The 25,140-nt window shown below is 36.3% G+C and overlaps 1 protein-coding gene across 8 annotated transcripts; it reads left to right on the top strand.

The window, feature by feature from the left end:
* The first annotated feature begins 974 nt into the window (after positions 1–974).
* EXOC1 (exocyst complex component 1) lies at positions 975–25,105 on the top strand. Of its 8 annotated transcripts, none has more exons than XM_068680362.1 (21): positions 975–1,134; positions 3,806–3,939; positions 4,791–4,921; positions 5,622–5,781; positions 6,662–6,682; positions 7,436–7,623; positions 8,551–8,778; positions 9,030–9,162; positions 9,351–9,460; positions 9,982–10,035; positions 12,636–12,785; positions 14,153–14,258; positions 17,264–17,308; positions 18,504–18,667; positions 19,155–19,265; positions 19,743–19,819; positions 20,353–20,581; positions 21,735–21,918; positions 22,899–23,098; positions 23,415–23,609; positions 24,462–25,105. In XM_068680362.1, exons 2-21 carry the CDS (start codon positions 3,816–3,818, stop codon positions 24,612–24,614), a joined length of 2,763 nt encoding a protein of 920 aa, XP_068536463.1. In that variant the 5' UTR covers positions 975–1,134; positions 3,806–3,815; the 3' UTR covers positions 24,615–25,105. The 8 variants fall into 8 exon arrangements, with proteins under 8 accessions (XP_068536463.1, XP_068536466.1, XP_068536467.1 ...); XM_068680363.1 differs by having other exon boundaries at positions 991–1,191; XM_068680365.1 differs by lacking the exon at positions 17,264–17,308.
* Positions 25,106–25,140: the final 35 nt, after the last annotated feature.

The raw sequence follows: 25,140 nt of genomic DNA on the forward strand, positions 1-25,140 counted from the left end.
TCACAATTTTGCATGCTAAAAGGCCACATTTTGGAAATTTATATCATTAACTTGAAAAAGATGTTTTCTGTTTTTCCTCATTGGTAATGACCTGGCTAATACATTTTATCAACCCTACCTTCCAGGCATACTGATGTATTACTGTGAATAAATCATACAGTTCAAGTAATCTGTAACGATTTCAGCCTTAACTGAGCATGTAAGCCTTAAAAAAAATACTTTATTAATTTACATGAATAATGCTAAAATTAAGTGTATTGATTATGTGGAGAACCTCCATCGTGGTGAAGTTTGAACTGGAATTCACCAAATTCAACAGTGGCAAAGGCCAAATGCGGATGGCATTTCTCTGGGTGAGATTCCACATCCTGGATGTCACAACTAGCAGTCAGAGTGACTTCTTCCTCAGAGAAGTTTGGTGTGGTGGGCACCAAAGACGCTCAGTTACTTAAGGGATAAAGCCAAACTCGTAATGTTTTTCACAGAATATATATTAATCTGGTGCTGTGGCCTAACTGAGTTATGACGGCTCCTTTACAGCTGTGCTCAGATGGAGTGCTTTCCCACTTGAAATCCTAAGATTTTATAATACATTGTAATGTATTGTCTTTATCTGTTAACACTGGATGTACCTGCACTTCTTCAGCAAACGCTCTCGTCTCCTACAAGCTGCACAACTTCTTCACCACCCTGCCAGGAGGTCTGCTGAGGACACAGGGACACCAGGAGCCCGCTGATGGGCTCTCTGGGTCTTTCAGGAGGAGAGCTCCTTCATCACACCCCCTCGGGTCACTGTGGAGAGATCACACTGGCCTTATTTTCTTGCCCCTCACGACCTGTAATTACACAGCCAAGTTCTGACAGAACAGCTAACCTCCCCTAGCAGCTCTGAAGCAGGCTCCCTCCCCTTCCTTATCTCGGCAGAGGTTTCCCAGCCCCTTTCCCATCTCCCACCCACACCACACAGCTCCAGGACCGCCCTCTCCCCCCAGCACCGCCCCGAGTGAGGCGGTGCAGCCCCGGCCCTCTCCCCGCTCCCTTCCCTGCCCTGCCCGTTCCGCCGCCGCCGGGATCACATGAGAGGAAGCGGCGGAGTTGCCGCTGCCTTCCCGTTCCCCTTCTTCTCCAGCCCTGGTGAGGCACCATCGGCCCCTTCCTTCCCCTCCGCTCCGCCCGGGGCCTCGGGCTCGGGTAGGAGCCGCGGCGGGAGCGGGGCGCCCCTCCTGGCGCCGGGGGCGGGTGGGCTGCCGCTGCTGTGAGCGACCCCTTGGCGTCTACACAACCCCCCCATAAGGGTTTTGGTGCTCAATGGCCGATCAGTAGTATTTACGCAACCCCCTCGTTAAGGGTTTTGTTGTGAAATGGCTGGTCTTTGGCTCCTATGGAGTCTTTCCCGTGTATTTCCTGGGCTGGCTCCCTGGGTGGGGTGGTGGTGTCTTGGATAGGTTTCTTGTAAGAGAAGATCTGTTTGTAACGTGACTGGAGAAGAATGCAGTAGTGTCGGAAGGGATTTATTAGGCTGGCGTACAGTTATCTTAAAGCATTTTTTTTTCCTGAGGAAGCAGCTTTATCTCCAGCTCCTCACCTTGGGGTGCCCCATCCCTGGAGGTGCTTAGGGCAGGCTGGATGGGGCTTTGGGCAGCCTGGTCTGGTGGGAGGTGTCCCTGCCCATGGCAAGGGATTGGAACCAGATAATCCTTAAAACAACCCCTTTCCAACCCAAACCATGCCCTGATTCGTGTATGAAGAACACAGTGATGTGTGTGCTTCTGACCCATCATGAGGGTTTTGACTGAGGGTTGAATTTACAGTGGAGGTTGGACTACGTGTCAGAGTAAGTCTTGGAGCTCAGGTTTAATGTGCTCTGTTTTATGGGAGAGGTGTATTCTGCACAGCCCCGACAGCTTGTGTGGGCACTGAAATGGAGAGTTAGCAGGTTGCAGCAGTCTGAACGTGGTTTAGACCTGAAGGTAAAACCTAAATTGTGAAGGGAAGGTGGTGTTGGTAAAATGGGTCGGGTTGTCAGTGCTTTGCTTGGCTTAGGTATCTGCCACAGAGTAACAGAAGCACCTCCTGCTGCAATTTGGAAACAGAAGCTGGGCCCAGCTTTGTATGAAGGGTGAGGAAGGCTGTTGGATAGCTGCTAACAGCAGAGTGTTACTTAGGGGTGTCACAAACAGCATTGCTTTGAGTGCTGTGGGCTCTGTACGCTGGGCAGAACTGATTGCAGCTTGGTAGATGACCTTTGTTTTCCCAAAGCCTTTAGGTCAGTGATCATTAAACTACCAAACTCCTTCAGCTGACACATGGTGGGAAGCAGAGCTGAGGAATAGTGGAACATAAGACTAAAAGCAAAATCGGTGCCTTTTCTGTTTCCTATGCTAAGGGAACACTTTGTTCCCTGTAAGTTTGTTACAGGAAGCAGACCAAGTATCTCCAACAGGAAAACACAACCTAAAATTCAGCTCCGCGTATTGTTTCAGCGTCAGGCAGCGTAGCATGGGATGTGTATCGATCGTGTTCGTAACACACTGTAGAATTTTAAGGCACAAGTTGAGAGTAATATTGGAGCTCCTCTATTGAAATAAAAACACTGAACCATGATGTCTGTGCAATGCTCTCCTTACTCGAACTAGAGCAATCTCTGTAGTGTGAGGACTTGTTCTGAATCTGGTAAATACTATTAATCCCTTCGTTTTAGGAAGTTTTTTTCTTTTTAGCTTATTATTCCTGTCACCCCATTTTTTTTTTTTTTTAGAATCTTGTGGGGTTTAGACTATGCTTTGCTAGAGAACCAGGTAATTATGATGAAAGTCTCTTTCAGAAATTTGTGACTTTCTCAGGATTTTATTCTTGTTTACCGCACAGTTAATTTAGTGTTATTTTACCTCTGCAAATCCTGCAAAGTGCTCCCAACCCCTCCCCCCCCAATTTTTCTACCTCTTTGTCTGCCCCTTCACATTCCCCAAATCACCTGAAAGCCATATTCTTAATGAGGGGAAAAAAAAAATAGAGAACAAACTGTAAGGTGTTTGGAAAGTTTTTGTGCTGTTAATGGCAATGCTCCTCACACGGGCAGCCTGATGGCCTGGTTCTGTATGTGACTACATCATTGATTTTAAAGCTGCATCTGCTGCTGTACAAAAAGATGTAAAGGGCAGTCCCTGATGTCCTTCCTTGTGCAGTCTCCCGTGTGCACTGTTACAGGCTGTGAGAGTGAATAAATGATGTCTGTTTGATATCTCTCAATCAGACGTCTCTGGTTTTTAGCATTTGTTTGTAGAATACGAGGTTCAAGGTCACCGCCTGATTCCTGGAAGAAATCTCTTGATTTATTCCTAGGCATACATACTTTCTTTCTCTTTTAATGAAATATGCTCCGTTTTGCTCCCTTGCCAGATGAGAAACTCCATAAATACAGACTGAAATGTTTTCCATTTCTGAGCTCTGTCCATGTACCAAATAAAAGGTTGCAAGCTAGTCATGATGGGTTTACTGTGTCTTCAAATCAAACTTTCTACCAGCTACAAAGATGCATTTCATTCTTGTACATTACTGTAACAAGTCACTGATCCTCCTGAGGATAAAGAGGAGTAAGAACAGGCTGTTACATTTAATAGCATGTGCTAGCTGGCGAGAACAGTGAAACAGGTCTCTGAAAAACATTTTAAAAAACAAACAAACAAACAAACACTTAGTCCTGATTCTAGATATGCAGAGATCTGTTTGCATAGACTTTTTGCGTGTTAAACAATCTGTGTGTTAAATGTGTCTGAATGTATTATGGCTTCTTAAAATCTTTCAGCTGAGGGAAAATGACTGCAATCAAGCATGCTTTACAGAGGGATATTTTCACTCCCAATGATGAACGCTTATTGAGCATTGTGAATGTATGCAAAGCAGGCAAAAAGAAGAGAAACTGCTTTTTATGTGCAACAGGTATGTAATACGACATCGTATTTTTTTTTATTTCATCGGTTTTTTTATTCAGTTATATTTCTCTTAGGTTTTCTTTACAATAAATTATAATATTATTTCTTGCCCTTATAATCAAGTGCTTCCATTTCTAATGGAGAAAATCCGTTGTAGCTTATATGTGTGTTATTGCTTCTTTTAAGAAAGGAACAGAAGTCTTGTACTTTTGTATCTGGATTTCTATAATTTGGGATGAAAGATACAAATTTATTTTTGTGGGACCGATGGGCTTTTGAAGTAGGCTTTATCTATTGCTCAAAAGGAGGATTTAGTAGACATTGATGTTGATCAACCTAAATAAGGTACAACAAGGAATGCTGGTTAGAGTTCAAGGCAGAGCACTGTAGAAAGGCATAGGAACTGAACTGAGTTGTGATGTTCCTTTGAGTATGTGTATTTTATTATATATAACTCGTGCTTCGGTCCAATCCATCAATGAATTAGCCTGCTAGGTTTTTGTTTGTTTGTTTGTTTGTTTTTGTTTTTTAATTTAAACTGAGGAATCTTTTTTTTTTTTTTAATTTGGAATGTAATCTCCAATGACTTTGGTGCTGTCAGGGATGTGGCCATAGTCTTGCTGTATCAAACATCAGTAAATTGGGTTCAGTATTTTAGGAGCTGTGTATGTGGTGACTGATATTTCAACTGAGCTGTAGATACTGTGGATGAAACCTGTTTCAAGGAGTATCTTTTCATCTAATAAAAATTATCAGATCTCTCCTACAAATAACTCACTTCAGAAGTTGAAATACAGCAGAAGCGGATGTTACGGTAATTCGAGTATTTTGAAATTACTCTTCTACTTCCTTTTACAGTGACAACAGAACGACCAGTGCAAGTAAATGTGGTAAAAGTGAAAAAATCTGACAAGGGTGATTTCTACAAAAGGCAGACCGCATGGGCACTTCGAGATCTTGCTGTTGTTGATGCCAAAGATGCTGTCAAAGTACGTGCAATTTTGTAGAACGCCTAGAATATTATAACACTCTTTTATCAATTATAGACCATACTGAGTTCTTAAGTGCCTGTAGAAAGGAAAGCATTTATTTTAATCAAATGTTACCAAAGCTGTGTCTCATCAAGGAATAAATCTAGTTGAAATACTTCTTATAGTAGGTTTTTACATAGAACATTAAAGTACCAAATAATTTTTTCTATCCTGTTTTATGGTATTAGATACTATCTCATATATGTGTGTGTGTGTGTGTGTGTTCATAATCTTCTTCCCTTGCCTGCTTCCCTGAGTCTTCTTGGTTGTGTTGTATATGTTGTCAGTAATTCCAGCTACCATTTTTGTCACCAGGAAGCTAACACAAGGCCTTAGACATTTTCGGGGTGGTGTCTCAGGACAGACAGCACTCTCAAATGTTTCTTGAAACTCTCATAGATCTCTGTACAATGTTTTTGTTGCCTCGTTTGCCTTGACAAAATACTATATTCATAGCATAAATTTTGCTTTTTCGCATCCAGTGTTTTAGCTTTTCATTAAAGCACATCAGGGTGCCAGTAGCAGTGCATCAGCTAAAGGTTGTCATCAGTGTAATTTCATTTTATTCTACCATCTCAGTAAGTAAATGATTTTCTGAGCTGCAGAGATTATTTATTCATTTAACTGTTAAGCCTGTAACATATCCTGTCTTCTGCAGGAAAATCCCGAATTTGATTTGCATTTTGACAAAGTGTACAAATGGGTTGCAAGCAGCACAGTGGAAAAGAACACTTTCATTTCATGTATCTGGAAACTCAATCAGAGATATCTTAGGAAAAAAATTGACTTTACTAACGTCAGTTCACAACTTTTGGAAGGTAAGTTTCTGCAACTGCATGCTCAGTGTAAAGTTTAGTAATTATTGATGTAAAGCAGATGTACTAAAAAGAACCAAAATCCTAACCCTGACTTTTTTCCTATTCAATTTTATAGTTTTGAAGTCTTCAGATAAACAAGCTGACTAGATAATGGATTTTCTAACAGAAAATTAGATAACAGAAATCTGTTAACTAGATCAAAGTATTTCAGTAATGAAATTCTGAATATTGATACATTTTTTGTATTCCTAAGGTGTTTTCTTCCAGAACAAAATAAAATCTACCTGCAAGGTTTGGTAGGTCTAAATGAGTAACAAATCTGATTTTGTTCTGGTTCTCAATTGCCACAAATTAAAAAGATGCTTTAAAAAGTGATACTTCAATAGCATTCTAACGTTTAGATGAGGTTTTTCATCTGGTTTCTAGTTTATATGTGGTGAATCATGTTAAATTCTGCTGGATCCTATTACAGGTAACTGATTGGATGCTAAGAAGGCTTAACATATTGTTTGCTCATGTTGTATTAAATATTTTTACATTCACATAGTCTTTTAATAATTAAAACTTTCTAGGAAAGTGTAGTGAGTAGATGTATCTTACGTTACTTCTGTCAGAAGTGGCTAAATTGTAGATTGTTATTAAATACTAGAGTAGTTGGAGCACAGGAACTTGAAATAGAAGTGTAAAAACAGAGGGTAGCATTTCTGTATTTTGATGTTGACTGAAACTTGTTTTTAACTGACCTCTAACTTTTCAAGTTCTTGCAATGTTAAAACATTCATACTTACTGCCACTTAAAAATGCACACACTGTTCATGCTTTGCCTGCTAACATTCTCTGCTTCCTTTCCTCTGCTTTTCCATACCTTTTAATTCTTCAGAACTACCTAAAGTTGCAGAAGGTGCGTAACACCTTTTTCCTTTATTCTGCTTTGTAAGCAATTTGTCTCAAATAATATGCTTTTTGTGTTTCTCTTTGTGTAAATAGGACTTTAAATAGCTTATAAAGTTGCTACAGATAAGAGATATCTCAATTGTTCTAAATAGTTTCTGCCTGGACAACACTAACATTCTGTAAATTGCTTTTCAGTCGTTGACTGGTTTCTTGAATTAAATGCTGCAATGAGAAATCAATTCTGAAAAAAACACTGTTATGTCATTCTCATTTACCTCAGTACTGGTTTTGCTACTTTGAAACTTATCTTGAGCATCAAGACAGGTTTTATTTAATGATGTATTTCATAAGTTCTCTAGCATGTTTATTTTATGCTCTGCCTACTGAGACTTTAGCTTCTACCAGTCTTCTGCTAACAATTCTAGAATAATACTGCAGATGAATAATACGTTCAGATGCTGATTACCAGCATGAGAGGTCAATGAACAGAGACAGTATGTCCCTTTGTACATGCAATAAACAAAATTGACAATTTCTATTTTTCTTATGTTGAATGATTTGGAAAGCATCACTGTAACCAGTTCTGGAAATCTTAATGAAACCCATGGAAGACTTGAAAAAAGTGTGTGTAGGTAGCAGATGCTCTTTATGGAAGTGATTTATTTATTCAGAAGTAGTTGAACTTAAAAGAGTTTTAAGAGTATTTAAGCTGACTTTTCTGCTCTCGGTAATGTTCTTTTATTTCCTTTCTCTACGCAAGAATCAGTCCCAAGTGGAGAGAATCAAAGCGTAGCAGGAGGTGATGAAGAGGCTGTGGATGAATACCAAGAATTAAATGCAAGAGAGGAACAGGATATAGAAATAATGATGGAAGGGTGTGAATATGCTATCTCTAATGCTGAAGCCTTTGCAGAGAAGTTGTCTAGAGAGCTACAAGTGCTAGATGGGGTAAACATTTTTTACTAATGTATGGTGTTAGCATATTGAGCTGTTTTCATTGATACTGACTATGCTGTGTTCTTTGAAAACGTATTTAACATGTTCTGCTTCATATTTAAATATATCTGCTCCTAAGCTGAACTACATCCTGTCTGTTATCAGCTTTTAAAGATCTTATTCTGGAGCAAATTTTAGGCTTTCAAAAAAGGAGGCATTCTGAATATATGGTTTATGAAGGTGGAGGTACAAGGAGAGAGAGAGAAGAGTCATTCATATTTATGTCAGTAGATGTGAACTTTTATGCCTAAAATACTACCCTCATTGTAATTAGGAACTTCGGTTAATCTGATAACATTGCAGTTTTGAGATCTCTGTGTAACAGTACCATATTCTTTGTTGTTCTGCTTCTTAAAACAGCCCAACACTCCAGATGTCACTTAAGGAAGAAAAAAAAAAAAAAAAGGAGATGCAGGGGGTAAAACAGTCTTGAGAAAATAGCCTACAAACTCCTAAAATTGCCAAGATATACATTTTTCGTACACTTTGAAAATGATTGTTACAGAGACTGTTGTTCTTGAAACAAAAAATGCAAGCTTATCACCTAAGCTCTTTTTCTGCAAATAAATGTTTTAAGATAGCAGGGATTACTACTGGTTTTTTATTTTTGTGCGTTTAATTTTATTTAATTCTAAGAACTTGATAAAAGTTTTGGTTTTGTATCTTTCCTTTATGAAATAAGGAAGTCTCATAGAATAAGACTGCTGTGTTCAAATAACACTTTAAAGGGGAAGTACTGTAAGCTTATACTGCTTTGTCTCTTTCATCAAGCACTTTGAAAACTGTCCATGTGACAGTAATGGAGACAAGAGGTTATCAGAATGCTTTTGAGATACAAAAAATGTCTCTTGAAATCTTATGGTTAAATTTTCTGTACAGGCAAATATCCAGTCAATTATGGCCTCAGAGAAACAGGTGAATATCTTGATGAAGTTGCTGGATGAAGCTCTAAAGGAAGTTGACCAAATTGAGATAAAATTGAGCAGTTATGAAGAAATGCTTCAGAGTGTAAAAGAGCAAATGGATCAAATCTCAGAAAGTAACCACCTAATCCATCTCAGCAACACCAATAATGTGAAGCTGCTGTCGGAGATCGAGTTCTTAGTGGTAAGCATTTTTATGGTGTATAGTATCGCTGTTCTTATTGGGTATACATTTCTTCTAGGTTGCTACCCTCTATGGTAACCACGTATGAAGTTTGTTTATAATAATGGCAGTTGATTTTTCAGTTTTATTATTGCACTAAATTCAGTAAATTTTTTATAATAATGGGTTTGTGTTTATCATTCTGGGATCATCAGAGTAGCAAGCTGTAACCTGCTTTTGGCTTATGGACAGTACTATCCATTATTTTGTAGAATCACATGGATTTGGCTAAAGGTCATATAAAAGCCCTTCAGGAGGGAGATCTGACATCTTCTCGAGGCATTGAGGCCTGCACTAATGCAGCGGATGCCCTTCTGCAGTGTATGAATGTTGCTCTTCGTCCAGGTAATGTTTTTGTTAGACTACAGTCTAAAATACCAAACTCATTAGGGTAGTGCTTTCATTTTATGTGCCTTTCTGATCAGACTCACATGTCATTTCTATATACTGAAGGAATTGTGACTAGTGGTCCTTCTGGTGCCTACATACAATGTGTTACTATATATTTTGTACTGTGTTCTTTTTGTTTTTAGGACATGATATGCTTCATGCAGTCAAACAGCAACAGCAGCGGTTTAGTGACTTGCGTGAGCAATTTGCACGGAGACTTGCCAGTCACTTGAACAGTGTGTTTGTTCAGCAGGTATTATTTCTTATTATTTTATGAAATACTCTGTCCCAAACTTCTAAAAAGAAAAGCAATCAAACTAAAATTAGACATGTTCTGTGACCAAAGTGGTAACTGAATGGACTGCTAGAGGCACTTCAAGCAGAGGAATTACTAAGCGTTCCAAACTAAAGTGACTAGAAGAATCTCATTTAAATAAATTAAAAACTATATGTATCTGTAGAGAGTTTGCTGTCCTAATTGAGCAAATCACGTGATATATAAACATATATTTTAGTCATGAGGCTTGAGTAATTAAGAGGGGAAAAAAAGCATTGAGTTTTAAGGATCTTAGGGACTGAGAAGATAAGAGTTCTTGCTCTCTGAACTTCAACGGCTGTAGGAGAAGAAGCATACAAGTAAGATGTTTAAACCTTCGTTTTTGAGCCTTAACTTGAAATATTCAGAGATCACTGTCCTGAGTTTGGTTTCCTAAAGACTAGATGTCTTTCTTTAGCATCAATCTTTTTATTGCTGTATTTTTTATCTCCAATTAGTTTACTCAGACCCTCCTCCAACTCTATAACAAGCCGTACTATCTTTCAGTTCCAGTGAGTACATCAGGTTTGATACAAGCTTTTCCAACTAATTTTTCTGAGCTTGACTTACAGAACTAGCAGCTGCGTCTTTGGCTTTACAAATAAGAAATCCTTATTGGTTGCAGAACATCAGACTTGCATCCCTTCTCACTTCCAGTTTTTTTCATCAGCTCTCAAGCTTTGTTGATCTGCTTGTAAGATGACATTCCTCTGATTTATCTATAGAGTTTGCAAAGAGACACAGATTTAGATGTATGCTGGAAAAAAATATTTTCAGAAAATTATAATATGTGTACAACTATACAGATACTACAGTTGAGTTAAACTGTAATATTTGTAAATAAAGGTAACTCATTATTTATACATATTAGTACAATAAAAGTTTTAGAAGTCCTAATTTTTTATGTATTAATCTATACGGGACATTGGAATAGAGTTATGATGGATAATGGCATTTGAGGATGCATGCCTGTTTTTATGGCAGAGAAGCATTTCCTACGTTTTCTTTGCTTTGTGGGAGAATTTGAGTTCTACAGCATGTTAAAATTTTTGTCTTTACACAAAAAGAAGCTATGTTTCTTTTCTTAAGAAGCTATGCTTTTCCTATTAAATTTTGTATTTTGAAAAACGGCACAGGCCATCTCTCCTGGCCTCTAAATGAGCAAGTTAAAAATGGCCTATGTTAAGTACAGTCACAAAGTTTGAATATCAGAATCACATGTCGAAGTGGCTGTTTAAGAGAGTGCCTTTTCTGATGTTCTGCGCTGAGGATTTTATTATTAAAAATGGTAAGAAATTATTATTACTACGTAATATTTTGTGTATTAGACGAAATACTTTTAAAGAGACTTCTCAGTGCTGTTGCAAATGAGTAAAGTTGCAAATTTGCAGTTTATTATTAATTCTGGTACTAACTCTGGCCTCATGTTGGCTTTTGTATAAACTCGTCCTCTGAAAAGTTGTGGCCTGCTGTTAGCTGCCCAGGATTAGTCAACAGGTAAAAATACAGCTTCACTGCAAGATTAAGCAGGAAGAGTTCATTAAGTGTGGTAGATGAGCCTCTGCATTAAGCTTTTTGTGGAGATTAAAAAAAAAGGAAAGAAAGTGTATGTACCTCATTTTGAGGAATGGATTCAAGTGTTGCAGGTATAACAGGTTTCTGTGTTATCTTACTTAAAATGATATGGTTCTGTTAGGCCGATGAACGGGCTGTTCTGAACTGCTGAGCCAGTTCTCAGTCCCATTTTTTTGGAAGGTAACTGGAATACTTGAACATCTGAAGTATGCATTGTTTAGATTGTTTATTTGAAAAATAAATACTGAAGGAGAAATCTAAATAAGACACGTTTCTAAATTAAAATGGCAAATTAAGGTTGTACAGGCAGCTGCTAATACAAGTAAGACATACTTTGATTCAGAGTTCAATAGATGAAAAAAAAACAAAGTTTCACCAACACGTGGGCCTATGTATATTAGTTTAGAAGTATAAAATTGTTCTTTTTTATAAACTTATGTAGTATAAACTTGTAATATATATTTGAAAAATCAGGAATAATTTGTCTGACCTTTCTAAAACACCTGTATGTTATTATACTACAGTAACCAGAGATTAATTAGGCAATCTTTTTGTGTTGTTAGGGCATAGATTAATACTTAAGATCAAGTTCTGTTGCTGTATTCCTTACAAGCCTGGTTTAAAAGTTTTTTTCAGAAAATGTTAAAGCTATTTTGACATTGTCCTCTGCCCTAACACTGAGCTAATGTGTGAGCATTCTGCTATATGGCTGAACTGCAGTGTCATCTTGCTTCTTGAATTGCCCAGGAAGCTTGTGAATTCAAGCAAGTGAAAGCTTAAACAAGCCAGATACTAACGTTGTTCAAGAAATATGATGTAATCCTCATTTAAAGGATATTATGTTTTTCAGGAGGTAGCCCAGAGAAAAGGTGGAGTGTAAATTTAGCAGCTTGCTGTTAAACGGATTGTTTTATGCTGCATGTCCTAAATTGCTTAACTCTAGTGTATGGTTACTGAAAGTATGTGTGTGAGTGCAGGAGAGCAAGCGATAGAATATGTGCCAACTCATCTTTTTAAAATATGGCTCAAGTGGTTTGGACTTCTACAGATTTTCAGAGGAGCATAAAGCTCATAATTAACACCCAGGTCACCTGTTCATTGATTTGAAGTATCTTATGGTATATGGGAATAAGAGCCTAAGAAGAAAGAAGTATCTATGGGTTTTTTGTAATTTTTAGAGAAACCATGTAATAACCTTGGATTTTTTTTCAAAAACAGTTGAACACTTGTCGTTAAATCTTCACCTTGCATTCTTGTGCAAAAAAAAATGCCAAGCTGACTCATCCTGAAGGCAATGCTGTAAACTGCAAGAGCCTTGCAATGAACAAGCTTACTAAGGGTGCATTGTCTGCCAAACTCAATGTTTGCGTTATATTAAATATCTCTTCAGTCTGGGTCTGTAGACATTTTTTCTATGCAAGATATTTTGATGCTGTTCTATTTGTCTGAATTTGTCTATTTGGTCAAGTTTTTGAGGAAACTTCTTTTATGTTTTTATAGTGTTTCCTGATTTATTTTCATACTATTTCTTATCAAGGGCCACGATCAGAGTTCTACTCTCGCCCAGCACTCTGTTGAATTGACGTTACCCAATCACCATCCATTTCACAGAGACTTACTTCGATATGCAAAACTCATGGAGTGGCTTAAGAACACAGATTATGGAAAATATGAAGGGCTAACAAAGGTACGTGAAGTGCTGAAATGATGCTACAGAGTTTACATAATGGACTATTTTTGAGAGTCAAAAGAATTGTTTCTATCTGTGTGCATATTCTTTTAATATTCCCTTATTAAATTTAACTCACTGATCATCTCTCTGGAATAGGAAACTTCTCTTTTCGTCTTTGTTGTGTCCTGTCTTTTTTCTTTTTTTTTTCCAAGATGCTATCTGTGTCTCTGTTCTGAAGTATCACGTGAAGTGAAGGTTAATATATTAATGTCACATTAACCTTTACTTGAAACAAGTTTACCATTTTACAATCTAGTATTAAAAATTAAGTTACTTTCATGTTGATGTGCTTGTTTACCTTTATGATGTTTTTATTTCAGCAGACTTCAATCTCTTCATTTCAGACCTCATTTTCTTCGTTTCACTTGACTATCGAACTTCAGAGGTCTCTTGTAAAGCAGATCAAATAGAAACATTTTGGCTTTGTATATGCGTAATTAACTATCTTGCTTAAAACTGACATGAAGTGGAAGAAAGTGTTTGAATAGAAGTTGGGACAGTTGTTCCATAACAGAACAAATCTTTTATTGAAGTACTACCATTCCTAAATCTCAGTCATGGAAGATTTTAAATTAGAGTCCTAAAATGGCTTTTTAATGCTTGTTCTTTTGCAAATGTTAAATGGCTGACACCTTGGAGGTGGTCTTCAATAATTTATTTTTTTTAGTGTGTGTGCTAAGTAACAAAATTCTGAGGTAGACAAGGGAAGAAAAATCTTGGGTGATTTTTGCCCATGAATAAAAAATTATAACCTTTGTACTAAAAATCTAAGCAAGTGATAATTTTCAGACTTCTTTCAGTCATTGTGCCAATTGTCATCTTAAAATTCAAGCTTATTTTTGGCAGTGTTGCAGACAAATTAATTTGGGATTCATTGAATCCTGTAGTAAGCACACAAGTAAGTTTCTGCATCCCATAGTTTCCAGGCATTTTGTTTTCCTGCTGAAGGTGTAATTAAGGACACCATATTCAGGAAGAGGTGAGACTGTGAATAACAGTGCTGAATTCCTTCCATTCTAATCTTGAATTAAATTCCATAATGCTGTCACCTGTAATCCTATTTGTATGTATCACATTGTAAATGTTTCCTTTATGGAGGAGGAGTAGTGATGTGTGGTGCTCAATGGATCCACTAAGAAAATGAATTAAAGCTACTCAAACATCATGAATACATTTTTATGCATGTTGCATACATATATACAAATACAGTCTGAAACAGTTCATTTTTACTTATTTACATGCTGTTTCTAAGATCTATTTAACTGTAATCAAAATAAGTCAGTGTGTGTACCTGTTAACTAACTTTACATTTTTAATTTAAGAATTACATGGATTATTTATCGCGACTATATGAAAGGGAAATAAAAGATTTCTTTGAAGTTGCCAAGATCAAGATGACAGGCACAACCAAAGAAGGAAAAAAGTTTGGTAAGCTTCCAGGAGGCATCTGTCTGTCTTTGAATTTTATTATTTGTCTAAAAAGCACTCATCATAACACCTACGTCAGTTTTTTAATGGTCTAAAGACGTTTGCTTTTGGCAAGGTGAAAATTGGGTAAAAATATGATTGGCAAGACTTCTGATTTCCCCAAGGCCAAAGTAGCACAACTGAAATACAGTGAAATTCAACTGGATTTTGATGAAGCTACTTGTAATGCCAGGTCTATATGAGGAAACTTGAGATTTGCTTTGTAGTCTGAGACTGTATATGGTTGGTTAACTTGTAGGCCTTCCCATTTAAGGGAGTTGGTATTCCTGATAGGAGTAAAATGTTTAGTGTGAGTACAGAAGTAAAGCTTTTAAAAAAATAAATACCCTGAATAGTTAGAAAGTAACAGTAATATAGAAATATTTATATTTTGGGTATTCTATATTTTCAGGTGCACTGTTTCAAAATGTTTAGGATATTTGTCATAGTTTACCAATTTCCAAGTTCTAAATTCCAAATTCTAAATTCTAAGTGAGGTGCAGCTTTAACTTGTATGTTCTATCATACCTGTTTTGGGTTCTGTTCATGGTGGAGAGCAGAAAAAGGGAATGAGAGTAAGGAAGCAGGAGAGAGGTGAGACTTTCATTAAAGGAAGGGGAGGCAGGAAGGATTAGTCTGTTCAAGCTGTTGGACATGGAGAGCAAGTGGTGCCGTAGTGTGTCATTGTCAGAACAGTTAAATTCCTAAATCTCAAAAAGCTATCTTACTGGAAGAACAAAATATTTTATCCTAATATAAACTGACTTTTAAAACATTATATCCTGGCAATTCATTTGTGATCTGTGTTTGCAATGAGACAGTTTTCTGTAGCAATTATATTCCTGATATCTGTAAGCGTTGTGACATTGCATTTTGGAGAAAGAACTCCTCCAATTAACCAGTGTAATTGCTGCACTTCCAGAAGGCTTCTGTTGTGTGTTTCTGTGAGCTCCAAGCATGTTTGCACAGCATAGTCTAGGAGGAAAATAGCAAAGAATTTCTGACCGCTTCTGTTCATTTGATTTTTGTTGTAGTTCTCAGTCATACTATGTTTGAGTTTTGCTGGTGACTGGTTTACGTACAAAACTTGACCCCAGGTGTGCAGTCTTCTACGAAGTGGTAGGCACCAATTACATAGCCAAGACTGGAAGAAGTGAGGCTACTCCCAGAATTCATAATATGAATGGTAATTAGGCCATTAAGTAATGGTTTTCAGTGGCCATGTCATGAGGCCGCCAGAAAATTTGACAGTGAATTAGATCAAGAAAGCTTCGCTCCTTAGTCCTAATCATGTTCTTGTTAGTACCATTTATGAAGCAGGGAAAGTAAATTATGTATGTTTAAAAATCTGTTATATGATTTCACTTTATTTTAATATCAAGTTGTGTGTGTTTTGTAACAGTTTATAACATTATGTAATTTCAAAGGCTTCTATGTTGAAGGTAGTGATTGTAATGCTACTGGTTGCACTAATTCAAAATACATTACTTCTTAATAGTAAACTTATTTAAGAAACAGTGTAGGTGCATAATGCTCCAGTTGTACTCAGACGCTGAGGATGACCTGTTTCCGAGCTGTGTTGGTGTTTGTTCTTGCCTTTTTTTGTGCTTTGGGAATAGCACTGCTATAGGAATGCCTCAAACGCAGCGGGGATGCTGGGAGAATTCTGGCATTCTATGCTAGTGCAAGGTTCTTTGTCTGCATTTTTATGGCAAAAAAATAATCGCATTCACACTTGTCTTCAGTAGTCTTTTTTTTTCTTTTGAAGCCAAGACTTTGATACTTAAATACCATAAAATCAAGTTTGGGAAAGAGTGCTACTGCTGTCGTATGTCTATACGACGTGGCTTCTCAAAGGCCACTCTGATGCTTCTGATTGTCTGATCTTTGGCTGTAGGTTCTCTGCCTTTTATAATACAGTCCCATGCATTTGGAAATTGAGGACTATGAAGAAGTGGGACAAATGCATGGCAGGTGCATATACTTAACGTATCTGCCATAAACCTCCTTATTCCAAAATTGCACAAAACCCAAGATTTTAAAAACTAGGCTGGAATTAAATTGGATTTTGACATTAGAATTGTCAGTGGTGGTGGCTACTTGCATCTGGTATTTAAGACGTGTTTGTGGCATTTAGAAGTATTTACTCATTCTATTACAGTAGGTTCTGCTTGCCTGCTCCATTCTGGGGGGCTTGTAGCATCCATCCTCATCAAAATCTTCTTAATACCACATACTGCTTTTAATGTATGTATGCGAATGCCTTTTACTGGTTAGGTATTCTTTATGTACCACAAATGTAAGGAAACTTTACCATGCGCATTTATTCAAAATTTCACATTGAAGTCCACTTGTAGAAATTGGTTTATTCTGCACAAACCAAGAAAAAAAAAAAAAAAAAAGGAGCCTTGTAGGTTTTGTTTTTTTTTTATTACAAATTCATTGTTTTCATCCTCTCCAAATTCTCAGTCATCAGTCTTTGATGCATTTTTTTTTTTTTGATCAGTTTTTTTTTTCTTAAATTTAAGAGGTGGAATATATCTCTGACTCAGTACAAAGCTACATAAATGCATTTAAATTTCTTCATAAATAGTATTGATATGATTGGTCTTGGAAATTGAGTCCTTTGCAATATTAACTCTTATAAATAAACCCCTAATTTAATGGACTTCTCAATTTGTGAGAACTTAAATACGCGTTACTAAAAACGTTCTTTAAACACACCATATAGGAAAAAGTGAAGTTTAATATCTAAGAACTTACTCTGTTTTCCATGTAGCTTAGATTCTCAATTTCTAGAATAGTACCTCTCCAACTAAATGTGTTTGCAATGTAGTTACTTGCTGCTTATAGTTCTCTGCATGTTTCTTTCCAGTTAGAGCTTAACTTGCATCTTGTGCATGGTTTGTGCAAACTGCATTTTAACTTGTCTTTGTCTTTGATGCTTGCAACCTAATCCATCCCAGCTACACTGCCTCGAAAAGAAAGTGCTGTCAAACAGGAAACTGAGAGTGAGTATAACTAGTTGCATTAGTTGATATTGTCAATGCATGTGTGTCAATGTGAAGTTGTAGCACTGCATCATGGAAAATGGACCTAACATGAAAGCATTTTGTTCAGAATGAAATAAGCATTAGCAGAATCATTGTTTTTGCAAGGCAAAGTGAAGTACAGCAAAAATTGCCCAACATAGAAGTTGAAGTTCTGCAGGTAAAGGCAAACATCTGTTTTCCCGTGCTAGTAGTTGATCCAAAAGAAGTTTGTGCCTGAGATCTTGCTTGTCTTAGTTTTCCAGCTCTTCCAGAAGGTTGAGATAACAGCTTTTATTAGATAAATAGACTTTGTCTTGTTTGTGCCCTTAGACCTGGGCAGTTACGTCACGATACCAATATAGCAATTAATTTAAATGTGCAGGATTGCTTTCAAGTGCCTTTATGGTTGAGATGTGAGAAGTTTACATGTGGGTCAACTATAGATGACTTCTTCTGATGCTTTTTTTTTTTTTTTTGATTACTGACTTTCTCCATCCTGTTTCAACATGTCTGAAAATGTCAAACACGAAATAAAAATGCACCTCACCTATGTGAAGGCCACAGAATATCAGGAAGAAATGTCTGAATGTTAGTTATGATCAAAGGGATGGGGGTAGCAGCAGAGTTCACCTGGGATTGTAGATCAGGCAAAATATAGCTATGTAGCCAAAAGGACATTAACAATAGAAAGACCAAGTTCAAGATGGATGGTGTCTATAAAACTTTTTATTATTCCCCTCTTTTGGATTAATTCTACTTCTTACGGTGGCCTTTGCCCAAAGCTTGTATTCACAAAGATCATAGCTGATCTTTGCTTTCATGGACAGTATTTATCCTAGTGTTGCTTTGTTTGACAGTTTTGTGCCTTTTATACCCTTTTCATAATTTTACAATGCGTAAAATTGTACAATTGTTACAATGTGTTTTCATAATTTTACAATACTTATATCTCTGCATTGTACTCAACTCTGAAACGTGAAGTACTTCAGTTACTTTTTAATGAGGAAAAGATTGGTCCATAGCAGAAGCATTTTCAGCTTAGATTAAAAGTGATTTATTTTTTTAAATGCACAAGATCAAAAGTTGCTAGTGGCCCTACATTCTGTAATGAACCTGTTCTTGAGTATTTTATTCTACCTTTGCATCCCTCTTTCATAATTTCTTTATTTAACAGGTCTTCATGGAAGCTCTGGAAAATTGACTGGGTCTACTTCTAGCCTAAATAAACTCTCTGTTCAGAGTTCAGGAAATCGTAGGTCTCAGTCATCCTCACTGTTGGATATGGGAAACATGTCTGCCTCTGATCTTGATGTGGCTGACAGAACAAAATTTGATAAGGTAAGACAAAAATGTTGCTTAGGAATCCTACTTACTTTTGGATTAGAGCTGTCTTGCATATCATTCTCAAGTATAAAAAAAGTACATGTTTTTGGAGTAAGGGGGAAAGGAACGGTTCTTCCTATGAATGAGAGATTAAGAAATAATTTTCATGCTCTCCATTAATTCTTTTGATGGAAACAAGTATTTGTATTCTACTCTCTTCAAATCCTCGGTCTTTTTGTTTGTCTGTTTTCTGGGAGGAAATACCATATGCCTGTATAAGAAAGAAATGGATGTTGTTGAAAAAAGAAAATGTTGTTGAAGATGCAGGTTACACTTCTGAAGATTAAAAACTGAGCTGTTTGCATTTCTAGTAAGCAGAAATCAACCTTCTAAACCTTACTGAAGATGGACAATGAAATCCTAGGCAATAAACAATTAAAATGAGTATTTTTAGCTGTTCAGAATATTCAATGTGTTGATTAAATTATTTGTCTGTCTTTAGATTTTCGAGCAAGTTCTAAGTGAACTGGAGCCCCTGTGTCTGGCTGAACAGGACTTCATTAGTAAATTTTTCAAACTACAGCAACATCAAGGCATCTCAGGATCAACAACGGTATGACTCTCTTCCTTCAGTGACAGAACTTAAATGCTGAACAAGCCTTGTGAGGCCTGTTTAAAATATAACTTTGGAATTTATCTGGCAATCGTGTGATCTGGGTGATCAGTAATTTGTTTTTCTCTATCAGCTGGCAGAATCTTTGTTTTATGGCTGACCGATACAAAATCTATTGAAAAAGAAGAAAGAACCAAAACTGTTTCTTTTGCCATTGCATTGTTTTCTCTTAAACTCACACTAAGCACGCTGTTTCATGATATTACATAGGAAGGCCATGGGAAGTAATTGTATATAGCATTGAGAAACATGACTAGAGATCTTCTACCAGAACACAGCAAGCCATTGTACTTGCTTTGAAAAAAAAAATAATTAAATCTGATGATTATACTGTTTTTGTCAGACATGCTTATCAGTTAAATTTGGAATTTGAGATAACCTTTCAGCTTCCTGTGTATACACCTTTTGTTCTTACAGAATGAAGCAGAGGAAATGGATGGAGGAAATCTATCTCGTTCATACCCTTCTGGTGTTCCACAAACAATATCATCTGAGTATGTGCAAATGTTGTTTATTCTTAGTTCACATGTAGGCTTAAGAACTTCTTTGGAGTATTAAACTTTTTTCTCTACAGTAAACTTTTTTTGTCTTCTAGTGAAAATGAATAGCGAACTCTGAATTTGTAACTAGACACTTAATGTGTCAGCAAATATTAAAAATTTTCTGTCTACAGTAGAATACAGATGTGTAATTTCAAAGTGAAACTGGATTTTATAATATGTAAAATCAGCTTTTCAATCGATGCTTAGCAAAATTCTGAATTTAAGTGTGTGCCAGATTCTACACATGAAATATTTTTGTTGGAATATCTCATACATGTGACTGCTGTTGTTTTGTTTGTTGTTTTTTTGACCGTGAGGCATTGGCATTTTATTCGTCACTTAGCAGCATTCTGAAAATCATGAGACTTGTTGGGTGAAAATTGGACTTGGATCCAAAAAATTTATCCTAAAAATATGTATCAAAGAACATGTAAAATAGTCCAGTAAACTGTCAGAGTAATACTTCTCTTGTGCATTTTTACTAGGAAGGACATGATCCGGCAAATGATGACAAAAATATTTCGTTGTATTGAGCCTGAGCTGAATAATCTTATAGCACTGGGGGACAAGATTGATAGCTTTAATTCCCTTTATATGTTAGTTAAGATGAGTCATCATGTATGGACAGCACAAAATGTGGACCCAGCTTCCTTTCTCAGCACAACACTTGGAAATGTTTTGGTGACTGTCAAAAGGAACTTTGATAAGTGCATTGTAAGTTCTTTAGTTATTCTGATTTAAGCTAACTATAATATTATAGGAAACCCACTTCCATCGTGTTCGATTTTGCATTTTTATAGTTAGACTTTTTGCTATAATTTTGAAGTGAAAATGAGTAAATTCATTGCCGGTATATTGGCCTTAAAAAAAAAAAAAAAAAGTAATTGGTGGTTGTGTTTTTCCCCCCTCTTCGTTCCACTTTTCTTGAATAATTAGCTATTTGTAAGAAATATGACCACTCATTAAGATCTTACTCCTGTGAGCTAGATGACTGTTCTAGTTGTTTTCAACTTATAGTCTTACTGAAGTCAGTCAAGTGAAATACAGCTCTCTTTTTCTTACTTTAAAAAAAAAAAAACAACTCATGGACTTAGGCTCACAAGGGAAAAGCAAAACCTGCATCATTTGCCAAATAGACTTCTCTTCCATGTATTCAGCTATCTTCATCTTACCTAAACCACTTTTTTGTTGAATGTTAAAGTGGCTAATTTTTTGGCAGTAGGAGAGACAGCTTCTACTGCCAAGGAAATTTGCCTTTGTTAATACAACATGACCATTATATGAAATTTGGCAAGTTTAGTGAAAATGTTTGTTAGTATAACTAGTTTTTTTTAATTGTTATAAATGTAATTTGACTCAAGGCCAACGTAACAAGACAAGTTATTCACGATCAGCTTAATGCTTAAAATATTTTGAAACTGACTCTTCTGGATTATACTCAGAAATAAAATTTCAGTAGAAGATCAGTGAAGCTTTCTGTGGCAGAATGAATTGTTTGCTCAGTTGATTCTGAAAAGCAAAGTTCCTTGTTTTAGATTGTGGAATGAAGATCCAACTATCAGTTGCTAATTGCTTCTGGTGGATAAGTTGTCATCTGTTCTTAATACTAAGTAAGCAAGCAAAGGAACATAAAAGCTGGAAGACCTTACTTGCCTATCTTCCTTTTTCCTTCAGTTATTTCTTGTAGCAAATTCATGAGGATAAGAAGGGAGCAAAACTCAGATTAAAAGATAATGATTTCCCTGTTTGAATACACGTTAACTTTTTCAGTGCCTGCAATTTTTTGTTCTTTTACTAGTTGTTACAGGGTCTGGAATTGTATGCTAGAGACTAACATCTGTTTTTCTTTTTTGTTTTAAATTTTAAGAGTAATCAAATGAAACAGATGGATGAAGTAAAAATCTCAAAGAAAAGCAAAGTTGGGATCCTTCCATTTGTTGCTGAGTTTGAAGAGTTTGCAGCCCTTGCTGAATCAATTTTCAAAAATGCAGAACGACGAGGAGATCTAGATAAAGCCTACATAAAACTTATTAGAGCTGTTTTTGTCAGCGGTAGGTGTTCTGAGGTGGTCATACTTACTAAAATGATTATTTTTTTTCTTATATATATTGCTCCAATTAACCAATAATTTATTTTAAGAGCCTTTATTGCAAACCATGTGACCAACATTGTGCTGACATTTTGGTTATCTCTATTATCAGTAGGAGAACAGTGTAAACCTTTTGATATAATGTACGCTTTAAAAGCAAGCTAGGTATTTCCCTTTGTGCCTATTTGCAGAGTAACTTGGTTGTGATGGGGGAAGTGGTTAAGGGCTCTGGGAGGAGAGAGAAGCAGTGCTACACGCCCAGCTACTCTACATGCCCAGTCTGAAGTGGTTTCCTGTCTCTTCTGCCCCATTGTAGCTTAAATAAGGAGATAAGTCTGGGTGGGATCTTGTTTATTTAATTATTTAAAAAAAAAAAAAAAAAAAAGAAAGGCCAGGGTGGGGGTTAAGAGAAATGCAAGCCAAGTTTGGAAAGCAACAGTAATTCTGACCACAAAACTAGTAAGCAAAAAAATAAAGTGAGAAGTAGATGAAGAAAGAAAGGAAGAGGGAAAAAAACGTGTTGGAGTTGTTATTGAAGAATTTTGCTTTAGCAAAGAGGGGAGTTAACATTTTTTTTATAGTTCTGTCATATTAAATTTATAAAGGATAATGAAAGCATGCTTAACGAAAGCCTCCACAGAATGTGGTGGTAGTCTTTCAGTTATGTAAATGACCATATGTAGTCCCTATTTTATGTCTCTTGAGAAGTGATTTTTTTTTTTTTGCATACTAATTATATAGCCTTAGGGTCTGTACATATCTGACAACTACTTTTGAAGGTATTCAACTATTTGTTCATTTAGTGACTGCTATGGTAATAATTCATACAAATGGTTATATTTGTGATAAAATCCAAAATTCCTGTTCTGTCAACGTTATGGTTATCAGTTTTTCTGAATTCAGTTGCTCTTTTGGTATTTTAAGTATTTTGCTTCCTTTCAGTTGAGAAAGTAGCTAATGAAAGCCAGAAAACACCCAGAGATGTGGTCATGATGGAAAACTTCCATCATATTTTTGCAACACTTTCTCGGCTGAAAATTTCTTGTCTTGAGGCTGAGAAGAAAGAAGCCAAACAGAAGTACACTGATCATCTTCAATCTTACGTCATCTACTCACTTGGACAGCCTCTTGAGAAATTAAATGTACGTATGTTTGAGATTAGCTATATAGTTTTAAATGATATGAAGTAGCATAACTTCCTCTTACATGTTTAGTTTGCAGTCTCTGGTGTTTTTGTCACTGCATCTATAACAATCCCTATTTACTATTTTAGAATCAAGCATGGCTGCCAAGAGTACCCTACTTCTCACTTTTTTTTTTTCCTTTCCCAAAACCATTTGTTTAAGACACAACTGAGGTATAGTCAGTAATATTTCATTGCCATGAAAAATCTGGTTATTTTCATCCAAAAATGTGCTGTGGTCTATGATAATCATTAATACTATTATTATTTTTTAGCATTTCTTTGAAGGTGTTGAAGCTCGTGTGGCCCAAGGTATACGAGAAGAAGAAGTAAGCTATCAACTGGCTTTTAATAAACAAGAGCTTCGTAAAGTCATAAAGGAATATCCTGGTAAGGAAGTCAAGAAGGGATTGGATAATCTTTACAAGAAGGTAGACAAACATCTCTGTGAAGAAGAAAACTTACTTCAGGTAAACTAAATCATAGTTTAAAAACTTCTGTTGTTTATAGAAAGGCTTTTATTTTCTTTCGTGTGAGATACACCTAGTTTCAGCAAAATTCTGGAAACACGTGAATTTTGTGCTGAGATTTATTTTCTTTATAATCCTGCTTTGATTTTACTTGATGTAACAAATTCACTTGAACCATGGTTGCTAGGGAGAGAGTTCTGGAAGAAGGTTTCTTTATGATCCCCTAGCTGTCCATTAGTTGAGTGATCTCTATTCTGCAAAATGCACTGGGAGTAGAAAGAACTAGATTTAAGTGAACTGTTAACCTGATAGGAAACTTAGCTTGTCCACTATAGCAGAATATGCTTTCAGTTAGACCTTTTCTGATGGTATATTATTGAGGACTTTTAGTACATTCTGTAAACTTTCTCACTGGACTATAAGATAAGGAGGTTTAAGAGTTAAGCATACACTAAGAGTTTTTTAAAGTCTGAATGTGAATTACTAGCACTAGTCTAGTTTGGAGTGTTCTCTTAAAAGACAAAAACAATACCTATTTTAGGTATTCCTTCTAAATGCATAAATAAACCTTCTTGTCTTTATTTTCTGCTTTGCTCTGTGGATTTGGTAGTAGTGATGTAAATATTAAAGACTTTTAAGAAACGTAATGGGTAAAAATCTTCAACCATTTTTTTAATGCAGCATCTCTCTTTACAGAACTTTGCTTTTGACAAGCTTTAGTTCGACACCTCAACCAAGAATAAATTAATGAGCCTGTGTCTGGTAGTTCGCATTTAGCTTATTGTGCCAGTTGACATTTCCTAAAGCTTTTTTTTTTTTTTTTTTTTTTTTTTTTTTTTTTTTTTTTGGCAGGTTGTGTGGCATTCGATGCAAGATGAGTTTATACGACAGTACAAGCACTTTGAAGGGCTGATAGCTCGCTGCTATCCTGGATCAGGAATCACTATGGAATTCACTATACAGGATATTTTAGACTACTGCTCCAGTATTGCACAGTCTCATTAAGTGAAAAAGAAGCTAGCAAAGTTCGTGCCTGTGTTATACGGGAATCAAACACTATAAGTGCTGTTTGTTTTTAAAAGGTCGATTTCCATATGTATGCATAGCTAATTGTCATATACGTCGAGTCTCTCTCCTGCTTCAACTGTCTTTCAGGGCAAAATGAAACCTTTGGTAATTTGTTGCTCATCAACTACGTTGAAGTACTGTTTGAAAGCATTAATTCTGTGAAACACTTTGGATAGATTTTCCCTTCCTGTAATGTTAAGATATTGTTATTTATAAGCTGTTTTTTTTTTTTTTCTGAAAGCACCAAGCACTACCTTCGTAGTACACAGAAGGGGTACTACTGTCTTCACTAATGTTTTGCATCGTGGGAGTTATGTTGGCGTTAAAGACTACCACATCGTTTTCCCTCCCTTACTACAGAAGGTATTCGTGTTCTGAGATATAACGTGGTCGTGGCTATAACTCTCGATTAAACTGTGTTCATCACACGCTTTATTTATGTGGTGTGTTGTTTTAAAACGGG

This window comes from Anas acuta, chromosome 4, assembly GCF_963932015.1.
Source record: "Anas acuta chromosome 4, bAnaAcu1.1, whole genome shotgun sequence".
Classification (NCBI taxonomy): domain Eukaryota; kingdom Metazoa; phylum Chordata; class Aves; order Anseriformes; family Anatidae; genus Anas; species Anas acuta.